Here is an 11,686-nt window from a genome sequence, read left to right as displayed (position 1 = left end):
AAAGAGTGTGCAGCATTGTAGGAGGGAATGGGGGTGTTGGGGAGACAGGACACATCAAAGAGTACACCTGGGGTCTGAGGCCCCCAATCTGTATCTTCTATAAAAGTCATGTGTCAATTGCAGGTTCACCTCAGAACCAGCATACCTTGTGCCTGTTTTGGATTACTATTGTGGTATGCATGGAGAAAGGGCCTCAACATTTTCCCTATACCATTTTTTTTTTACCTGAAACAGTTGGATGGGGGTGATATGCTAAATAGCCCATCCACAGGCTATAGGAGGTTGGGAAAACAGTGAGGCTGAACCCTCTCCTGCACACATACCACAGTCACTATCCAAATCAGGAACCACACATAGGAACTGAGGAGAAACTGAAAATCATGGTTGACTGTTATAAGGGACACAGGGTGGGGACACCCCAGACTGAACTTACACATTCTGGAATACATGAATGTCAGAGTCTGAGTAAGGAGGAGATGGCTTGAGTCTTTCAATGCCTAACTAGGTGAGATGCTGGAAATGTTCCTCTCACCCTGAGCCTTCACTGTCACACCCCTTATACTGGGCTAGGCCATTGGTCTACCAAGTTAAGCATTGTCTACTCTGGCAATGGTTCTCCAGGGTCCCAGGCTGAGGTCTGGCTCATCATTACTACCTGATTCTTTTAACTGGAAATGGTGGGGATTGTGCTTGGGACCTTCTTCATGCAAAACAGATGGTCTGCCACTGAGCCACAGCCCTCCCCCTGAACACTCATCCTTTAAAACAGACTATCTGCACTACATATTTGTCATACAAGGAAAAAAATGTATTCAAAAACATGGAAGATTTGACAATTTTTTTTTAAAAATCAAGTTTTTGTATTGTTCTTGAAGAGCAATTTAGCTACCACAAAGTCATTTGACGTGTACTTAAGGATTATCATATACATAATCATAAATCTTTACAAATTTACATCTAGTCTTTCTAGAATGATACATCCCCTGAATTATGGGACTGAGAATTAGACTGGATAACTTTCACATGATTACCTTGGATACTTCTTTTGAAGAAGGCTTTGCAGCCCTCGCAGGACCAAACACCGTAATGGTAGCCTGACGCATAGTCATTACACACAGCACAGAAGCGGGTCTCCTTGGCGGATTCCATGGACAAGCTTCCCTTCTCGCTGGTGCAAGCCATCTGCTGTCTGCCACTGTGACGTCTGTTATCTGAGCCTGGCCTGTAAAATGAACATTGAGTGAACTCGCTAGCATTGAAATACTGGCTCTTCCTTGAAACATAAAATATCATAACTGACAATATCTAATCCAGTTGTTGACATTTTGAGAACATTCAGATGGGGCCCCGTTGTGCTTTTTCCCTGGGTTGAGAACAGGGTACAGAGAGGTCTGCTGGCATTAATAGTATCTTTACATCCTCTTCCTTATAACACATAAGACAGACTATCAGTGATATTATATGATTGCACAGTCTGTCTCCACACCTCACAGTTCCGGCTGGTTGGGGTAGGGAATACACAGCATGATGTCACGTCACATGTTGTTTACCTTAAGACAGTAAGGAGATATGGAGTTCCATGTATCTTATAACATCTAAGTTTGACCTACAATCCCAGTAAAGTCACATGTCTTCTAAGTTATTTGTCCAGGAGTATAGTATTAAACACTAAGCTGAACTAAAAGTAGAATGTACATTCAGATAGCCTATATGACCTTTCAAGAATTCTGCAGCTCATATTTTTGTCTTTCAAATTACACTGTCATGCCATGTAGCTATGGTTCACAGGTTTTGTTTTTAAAAGTCCTTATATGCATCCTGATAACTCTGGAATTTATCAGTATAATACTCTACTATTATACTAAATTAATCAACGGAACACCCTGTAGAGGCTTGGAATAGATGTTATTCAAGTCTATTCCAGATAGGGATGCTACCCTCCAGGTGGGAACTGGGGATCCCTGAGAATTACAGACCATCTTCAGAATACAGAGATCAGTTCCCCTGGAGAAAATGGACGCTTTGGACTCTATGGCATTGTGCCCTACTGAACTCCCTGTCCTCCCCATGCTCCACCCCTGAATCTCTAGGGGGTTCCCAACCTGAAGCTGGCAACCCTACCTCCCCCAGGGGATATGGCAAGCCTAATTCCAAACCATTTCATTCCAGTGTGATCCAGAAGACCAGAGACAACAGTTCTTTTATCCATTATTATCCAGTGGCCAAAAGAAAAAGGTAATTTATTAAACAGATAGCACTACGATAATTGGACTCCTGTGACCTTGACCTAAATAAATTACTTCTATTGTTGTATTTTAAGAATCAAAGTGTTATTCTCTACTTTTCCCTTTTCTTCTTTATCTTTTTAGGAGGGGAAAAAGTGAAGAGGAGATGCTATATATGGTACAAATAAATAATACAGTCCTCAAGGTCAAAATACCCAGACCACTGCCTTATGAACTCCCACTCCCAGCTTTCTTCACCAAATGTTAAACTGAATTCCTCAGTATCTCCTGATCTTTAGACCCAACATTTTTTTTGGGAAAGTTTCCGATATTATTCACATGTTAACACCCTGCCTGTCCATAATCCTTTATGCCTCCTTCAGCTAGATAACATTCCTTGAAGTTCAGCTGCCTAAAATAGGGCTCTGCTACTATAGATCTACAGGACAAACTGGCAGGAATAAAGAAGAATGTTATAAATGACTGTAAGAAAAGTTATAAGCAGAGAACTGGAAAGTCATGAGTATTTGTTTACTATTAAGCCACTGCTACTGTATATCTAGATGAAACTGTAAAAGGTGCATGTGGAGGCAATGCAAGGAATTAAGAGAAAGAAATGGGATTGTCCATAGATTGCGCAAATTAATGAACTTTGTTTCACAAACTGTTGTATATAGGCTTGGATCTTAAACTGCTATTTCATCTGTATAACAGTAGTACTGTCAGTGGAACAACATTTCTGTCTGCAGAGGAATGGAACACAAGTTTTTCCCAACTCCCCCGCCAGCAGAAAGGAAGGACTTGGCAACCCTATGTTTCCACTCGCACTGTCCTGAAGGTCTGCTAACCACAAGAGCACAATTTTAGGGGGCTGCTCAGGCTGCTTAGTATCCAGGCTTGGTTTCTCATGATTTTATTGAGAGGATAAAATCATTTGGTTGATCAATAAATCAAACTGAACCATTTTCATCATGATTATATTATCACCCACTTTGAGGGCCACTGAGGGCAAAAAACCCTATAAATTTGAAAATAATAGTAACAATTGTTTCTTGGACTTTCTCAAATGTTATTTCTTCTTTTATGAACATACAGTGATGCAAGTAATTATCTGGGTTTTTTCTAAAATTAGAACAGTGTTTATAATTTTAAAAAACAAATGTTTAATTATATCATTACACTATGATTTACATATGCTTCATTTTTCATCCTAAAGAAGTATGCACAAATAAGAAATTAAACTATTTAAAATTATATGATTAGCTAACCAGGGTATTACCTTAATTAGGGTGTACAAAATCTGTTTAATCCATATTTATTTATTTATGTTATATCCTGCCCTCCCCACCAAGGCAGGCTCAGGGCGGCTTACAGAATATATATATATATATTTTTAAAAATCAGCGAGATATATTAAAACACAGATTTAAGTAAAATCACAACATATAAAATCATAGGTGCTAGAAACATAGGTATTAATAAACAATGGCGGTGTTCTTTCTACATCCAGATGGTCAACTACCACCATAGGCCGGATTCCTGCCAGGCTATTGGTTATTAAATTGGTACTGATGTTTTGCTAAATTGCATGTATTATAATTTGTAGAAAAAAATATTTTAATGTGTTCAGTAAGCTGTGCTTCAGATACACAATTAAAGGTGCCACTTTAACCCCTGCCTCTGAACAATTTAGGATGGCTACAAACAAGTTCAGTGCTTCCCTGGCATGCAAGCTCTATGCAGACTGGGGCCATGGTACACACACACACACACATTGCTGTTTTCCCAAACTGAAATGGATCTAGGGTGCTGCTATTTGCCCCTTTCAGAAAACTTATTTGTACACATTACATGTACATTTTCCTGAACAACAACTAGCTGCTCTCATGGTCCATTTCATCAGAAAAATGGTGCAGGAAGGGAAGGCTGAAGCCCTTTGTCCATGTGCGCTATTGTCCTGGTCCAAATTGTATCTGAGATGCTCAGAAATCCCAACACAGGATGTGGCTATGAGGACTTTGTATTGTGGGAACTGGACCTAAGCCCAATGCTGCTGTATCTTGAAGATGCACAACCTTATCTTTAAGATTCACCAGTGAAGATGCCAAGATGTGTGCCAAGATGTGGTGGTACTGCACTTGTGTCAGGCCAGTATAATTCCAGGGCTATAGTCCATATTACTGTGTTTAATCCCAAAAGGAAGCTTAACTCTGGGAGTTGCTGTTGCCCAGCAGATCAAAGGTTAGAGGATGATTTAAAAACAGCAAAATAATTAAGGAAAGCAGCTAGACGAAATAACTGTGTTATAATTGGTGATTTTAACTACCCACACATTGATTGAGTCAATATGTGCTCAAGACAGGAGAAAAAGACTGGGTTTCTAAACATTCTCAATGCCTGTGTCCCTGAACCTACTGGGGGGAGGTGATCCTGGACTTGGTTCTAATTAATGCTCAAGACCTGGTGATATCACCAGTTGGGAACAGTGACCATAATGCTATGAAGTTTAACATTTATATAAATAGGGAGTTGCCCCAAAAAACCAACACAACCACATTTAACTTTAGAAGGGATAACTTCTCTTGAATGAAGGGGATTGTGAAAAAGAAACTGAAAAGAAAGATAAGGAGGGTAAAATCCCTTTGGGAAGCTTGGAGACTATTTAAAACTACAATCCTGGAAGCTCAGATAAAATGTACACCGCAGGCCTGCATGGTTAACAAACAAAGCAATAGAAGCAGTAAAAGGTAAGAAAGATTCCTTTAAGCAGTGGTATCAGGTTCAACAGTCAAACAAGTGGAGTACAGTCTTCCAAGAAGCAAATACTTTATTGTCAGTACTATTGATCAGGAACACAAGCACTGTTAGGAATCAGTAAAAAGGGAAAGCTTACTGAGATATACAGAGTTCAAACAACACCCACACACACACACACACACACGGGCCAATCGGCCTGATTCCCGCGGGCAGGAAAGAATAACCGATGCAGCTGAGCTGGGAAACGAAACCAGTCACATGGTTGATTAATATGAAGACACTACAACTAGACAATGGTACAAGGTTACAGATAACAGGAGAAGCGATTCAGAGAAAGGAATGCGGCACCCAGTCGTACGCAGGTCAGGCGGGTGCCCCCTCAGTCCATAAACAATATGGCAGCATAGCTGACAAGTGGAAGGCTAGTCAAAGTGAGGTAAATGAAAGGAAGCACAGGCAGTGGCAAATAAAATGCAGTCGGTGATCAGACTGGCAAAAAGGGACTATAAGGAACATATTGTAAAAAACAATACCACCAACAATAAAAATTTCTTCAAATACATTAGAAGCAGAAAAACAGCCAGGGAGACAGTGAGGCCCTTGGATGACCATGGGGTAAAAGTGTTACTAAAGGATGATAGGGAAATGGCAGAGAAGCTGGATGGTGTGTTTTTTTCCTCTGTCTTTACTGTGGGAAGTGGGAGATGCTTGCTCATTCCAGAACTGCAGATTTCAGGAGAGGTATTGAAATACCTGAGCCAAATTGAGGTGACACGAGAGGAGGTCTTATGACCAGTATTCCCTCTAAGCTGAGTTCATGTGAGCTAGCTCACAGTTTTTTACCCTCCGGCTCACACATTTTTGCCTTAGCTGAGGAAGGATGGCTCCAGAGCAAACCAATTTATGCAGTAGGCAAAACGCTCGCTCACAACTTTAATGCCAGTAGCTCACAAAGTAGAATTTTTGCTCACAAGATTCCACAGCTTAGAGGGAGCAATGCTTATGACTGATGGAAAAATAAAAAAATGACAAACCACCAGGCCCAGATGGCATACATCCAAGCGTTCTGAAAGAACTCAAATGTGAACTCATGGGTCTTCTGACAAAAAATATGCAATCTATCACTAAAACTCCATCCCAAGAACTAGAAGGTAAACCCCATCTTTTAAAAAGACTCCAGAGGAGATCTGGTAAATTACAGGTCAGTCAGTCCAATATCGATACCAGGTAAGTTGGTTGCATCCATTATTAAAGATAGAATTAAATAGGCACATTGATTAACAAAAGCTATTGAGGAAGAACCGGCATGGATTCTGTAAGGGAAGATCTTGTCTCACTAAACTTTTAGAGTTCTTTGAGGGAGTGAGCAAACATGTGGACAAGGGTGACCCAGCAGATGTTGTTTACCTAGATTTCCAGAAAGCTTTTGACAAGGTTCTTCATCAAAAGCTCCTAAATAAACTTAGCAGTCATGGGATAAGAGGACAAGTCCTCTTGTGGATTAAAAACTCAATTATTAACAGGAAACAGGGAGTAAGTATAAATGGGAAGTTTTCACAGTGGAAGGTGGTAAGCAATGGTGTACCGCAAGGCTCGGTACTAGGTCCGGTGCTTTTTAACTTGTTCATTAATAATTTGGAGTTGGGAGTAAGCAGTGAAGTGGCTAGGTTTGCGGATGACACTAAGTTGTTCAGGGCAGTTAGAACCAGGGAAGACTGTGAGCAGCTCCAGAGCAATCCGTCAAGGCTGGGCAAGTGGGTGTCAACATGGCAAATAAGGTTTAGCGTGGGCAAGTGCAAAGTGGAGCAATAATAGTTGAGGGGTGAAATGATAGAGGTTTCCCCCCTTCTCACAATACAAGAACTCAATGAAATTAATGAGCAGTAGGTTTAGATCAAGTAAAAGAAAGTACTTTTTCACTCAAAGAGCAATTAACGTGAATTCACTGCTGCAGGAAGTGGCAACGGCTACAAGCATAGACAGCTTCAAGAGGGGATTGGATAAACATATGGAGCAGAGGTCCATCAGTGGCTATTAGCCACAAAGTACAGATGGAACACTACGTCCAGGGCAGTGATGCTCTGTATTCCTGGTGCTGAGGGCAACAGTGGGAGGGCTTCTGAAGTTCTGGCACCACTGGTGGACCTCCTGATGGCACCTGGGGTTTGGCCAACATGGCTTCTCTTATGTTCTTATGTCTAAAGAATCTCTGATTCACATTTGTAAGGTGCCAGAACTCTTATTTCAATACTTGCAGAGAAAGTAGCCTGACAACTTATGAAGAGCAAACAAACCAGAAGCAAACGCAGCACTGTCTTGATTGTAGAAATGTCCTCAGAACTTTCCTGTTGATTTGCTGCATCTATTCATTGCCTGTACTGATTAGTTTTTAACCTCAGCTCAATTCTCAAATTATTGCACTTCATTCTCCCTCTACTGATTTTCACTCCTTTCTAATTTTGGTCTCTTTTGCCCTTTCCTTCTAGGCTTACTTACCATTTCTTTGTCCACATAACCAAGGCTTCTCCTAGCAAAACATTACACAAATGATTACACAATTATAAATCTTAAGAACATAAACCACACAAACTAATTCAACTCTTGAAATACTATCCTTATATTGCTTTTCCTTCCTTTAATTCAACCTTTTCTGGTGATCATCAGATGCACAATCTCTTTCATTTAAGAAGTAAGTTTTTGTCTCTGACTGATTGGCTTTGGTATGATTCCAAACCTTTGAACACATGTTATTGGAATGGGTCACCCATATAACTTACTCAAAGGGTGATATGCTAGAAGATGAGTTTTATATAGAGAATGTTTACACTTCTTAGCCAAAAGGCCGAGAAGTAATATTATACCCATTTTTTTTTATTTACATAAGACTATTTCTGCATTTTATTACACTTTATGCCATTAAAGGTTTCTGAAACTGAACTACTAGAAGATGAACCTGAACTAAAAAGAAATACAGATGTAGCTGATGGGACTGTATTTTCATACGCACACATAGATGGGTATCATTTTAGAAGACAGTCCATAAATATAAAACATCAAAGGAATATAACCATCAATCGCTTTAATAACCAGAACACAACCTATAAACAATTTGTTCACCAACACTACCAATTTGAATCTCGTCCACTGACTGTGCAGACAATGAAGGATACATGCCATTTGATCCTGGTCTACTAAAGTGACCAATTAATAAGTAACAAATCCATTTGTCATTGGAGGGATTCCTTTGTCTGGTATCAAGACATAAACCTTTTGTAGAGACAGTACTGCAGTAATGTAACACTGGAGTGACACTGTCACTAATAACTAGCAAGACAGGACATCTGAAAATCTGAAGAACAGGTTTTATTACTAAGAAGCATGAGTCTTTTCCATGCTCCTGACAAAGTGATAGAACAAAAGACTGTTTCTAAGCGAAATTACTGAAAACACATACCTAAAAAGGTCTGTGCATGACTCATAAAACCAAACCCAAACAAAACTGAGAATTTGTGGTTCAGTAGTATTCAGTATCCCCTTCTGACTTCATCCACTCCTGCTTCCAGCCAATTTCACTGCTTCAGCAAGCTATTCTGCCTACAGCTACAGCTTCCAAATAAATACTGGAAAGCAACTGATGGCTCTAAGGCGTCAGAAGATTATAATAGAATATTACCATTTTAAAAAATCTTCTTTAGAACCAGACAGAAAATATACAGAATACAAGCAATGTGAGAACATGGGGCAAAGTAGTAGATGAGCAATGAACTGAGGAGAAGTACCTATTTGGAAGCCAGGAGCAAAACAGAAAGAATTTCACCTCTGACTGCACCAAGCAACACGATAATATTAGGAGAATCATAGACAGGCCGTGCTTCCTTTATGTGAGGTTCCCCCCAGTAAAATGAGATTGTAGTGTCTGAAAAGGTCTTGCCCGCTGATCCAATCTGGGCAGCTACAACACTACAACAGAGGGGAAAGAGGAACCACAAAAAAGATTTGTACTTCTCTTTACTATTCTTCCAATGTAACATATGAAGATGATCTGATTGGGGTGAGCCATAATTTCCAGATGCAAAAACATCTTACGTACTCACCCCACGAAATATTTATTTGTTTTTATTTAATACATTTGTACCCCACTTTTCTCCCCAGTGGGGACCCAAAGTGGCTTACATTGTTCTCCTTTCCTCCATTTTATCCTTACAACAACCCTGTGAGGTAGGTTAGGCTAAGAGTGTGTGACTAGCCCAAGGTTACCCAGCAAGTTTCCCTGAGATGAGTAGGGATTCCAGCCTGGGTCTCCCAGAGATCCAGTTCCTGTGTAGCTGCACCATCAAATCTCCTAGTTACTCAGACCTGTGAGCAAGCCCGACCCAGAAGCTTTTCTAAGGATTAGGAAATATCACCTGTTCCATTCTGAGCTATTTTGTACAAGGAGACTTCCTTGGTTGTTATGGCTGCTTTCTCTGCAGTTCTATCCTTTTGTCAGAACCGGGAGGTTATGCACAGGCCAAATATCTGCTTAACATCTATCAGGTCACCAATTCAAGACTCATTTTAGGCTTGTGTCCTGACACAGAATAAGACTTGTAAAGTGAAAAGCAGCAGACTATAATTTAGGTGCACATTTAATCGATGCAGCATTTTAATTTCTATAGAAAGCAAAACTCCCTTTCTGATCAGTCCAGGGGAACAAGCAGTTAACTGTGGGGAGTAAGTTAATTCTGAGCCTTATTCAACTACACAACCTAACAGAGCAATTTTCAAAGAGAAAGGTACGGACTTTTGCCCTTTGTAACACAGCCAGAATGTTGAGTTGCAGACTTGTAGCAAGAAAATAGATGCTTGTGAGAGAAAGGGGGAGGTAAAATCATTGACCTCACAGTTACACAAGCAGCCTCTGTCCACACTTACCAAACTTTTTCAGATCTGAACTAATGTTCACAAATATATCAAACCTTATCCCTTAGGACCAGTGTAAATATTTATAGAGTTGAATTAATCATTTACTGTGAGATCTGCCTGCCATTCAAAGAGGATTCATGCGTTATTAGACATGGGTTCCCCGATGACACTAAAATGTCTCTAATAGATAATTTGGACACAAACGTTTTATAAAACAGAAAGACACTCTTTATAAAGCATGATTGCAACAAAAGAAAGGGCAATTGTAGAAAAATAGAAACTGGAAACTAAGTTTAAATACATAGATTGAGAATGCATTTGGCCAAATATTACAATCAGTTTTTACTAAGAGAAATAAATAGGCTTAGAAAATATACATTCCAAATGTTTGCACCTCAAAACTTTATCCTAAAAATTTAATTATAAAATTATATTTCTAGCATGATTTACAGAGAAGGAATCACTGACTTGTCTTTAGCAGAAGGACAGAGACTCTCCAAAGTTTATACACATATCTAAGCTTGGCCCACAAGGGATCCATCTTGACCCCAAGAACCAGTATGATCATTTGAAATTCTCTTAAATGCCATATTGAATGTAATATTTTTATTTCATATTGATTGACTGCATATCTAATGCAACTAAGTTTTAAAAAATTATTTTATAACATTCTCATACCATGCATATGCCATTTTATGCTACATACACATTATATGCCATTTATACACAATTCACACTAAACATTGAAATGTGTTGATTTTAAGAGCCAAGTGTCAATATCAGGAAAGTGCAGAAATAAAGATTCTCAGATTTGTTTCTCACAGGGGAGAAATGAAACTGAAATGGTGATATTTGAATCAAGCCAGAAGAGTGTGGTATCAAAGTATTTCAGTTAGAAATCAGGGTGCACAGTTTAACACTTTGACCACGTTATGGTAAAATAGGCTGTTTCTGGATTATCCACAAATTATTATTAATTACACCACACACAGAAAGGGAAGAAGAGATTTTCACCTGTCAGTCTCTTGTGCCTAGTGACATCACACATACAATGAAGGAAGATATAAAATCAAGTCTCTACCCCTGCTTAAAGGGGTATGCAGTAGAAATCACAGCACACAGATCTTTCCTAATAAATGGTTCCAGACAAACCACAATACTGACTAATCTGACTAATCAGTTTTTATTACTGATTATGTAACTTTTTTTACCCTTTTTGCTGCATCTTTTAAAGTTAAAAAGGGGTGCCAGGATGCAATCTGTCCTTCAAAGTCAAAAGAAACTAGGGCTGCGGTCACACGCAACATTAGCCACGCAAGAGATACGGAAGACAAGCGGAGTTTCCGGTCACGATCTCACCAGCACATCTGGGAAGCGTAGCGCTTCCGTGGCACAACTGAGGCTTCCTGCCGAAAAAGCGCAGTAAAAAACTAGTACCTTGGAGGTACTAGTTTCCAGAAACTGCGGGGCAAGGGCAGGCGTCTGATCGCGTTTCCGGTGGTATCCGGCGCCCGCCCATGTCCCCTTGCGGAAAAGGGTTTTTTTCCCCCCACGTCTCCGTGGATGCGCACACGCACCCACCGGAGCATGCGCATTCGTAGTGTACACAAAAAAAGAAAACCAGTTCGCCGCGCCGCGCGCTTCTTCATTGCGCGCAGGCGTGTGTTGTGATCGGCACCTCTCCCTTGCCATGGAACCTCCACAGTACCTCCACAGAACCTCCACAGTAGGTCTGATCGCTTTACTGCATGTTAGTTTGCCCCGGGGCAAACAGCCACACTTCTCCTCTGCAGTTTCCT

The 11,686-nt window shown here is 40.2% G+C and overlaps 1 protein-coding gene across 1 annotated transcript in view; it reads right to left on the bottom strand.

Moving 5' to 3' along the window:
• The window catches only part of ESR1 (estrogen receptor 1), a 271,465-nt gene that overhangs the window by 120,019 nt on the left and 139,760 nt on the right, over positions 1-11,686 (bottom strand). The window contains exon 3 of the mRNA XM_015426166.1: positions 1,032-1,222. Within this exon, the coding sequence (XP_015281652.1) occupies positions 1,032-1,222 (191 nt within the window). The remainder of the gene's footprint in view (positions 1-1,031; positions 1,223-11,686) is intronic.

The sequence above is a fragment of the Gekko japonicus genome, unplaced genomic scaffold (assembly GCF_001447785.1).
Source record: "Gekko japonicus isolate JY-2015 unplaced genomic scaffold, Gekko_japonicus_V1.1 scaffold223, whole genome shotgun sequence".
Lineage (NCBI taxonomy): Eukaryota > Metazoa > Chordata > Lepidosauria > Squamata > Gekkonidae > Gekko > Gekko japonicus.
The sequence above is the reverse complement of the archived record's forward strand: the minus strand, read 5'-3'. Positions and strand labels throughout refer to the sequence as shown.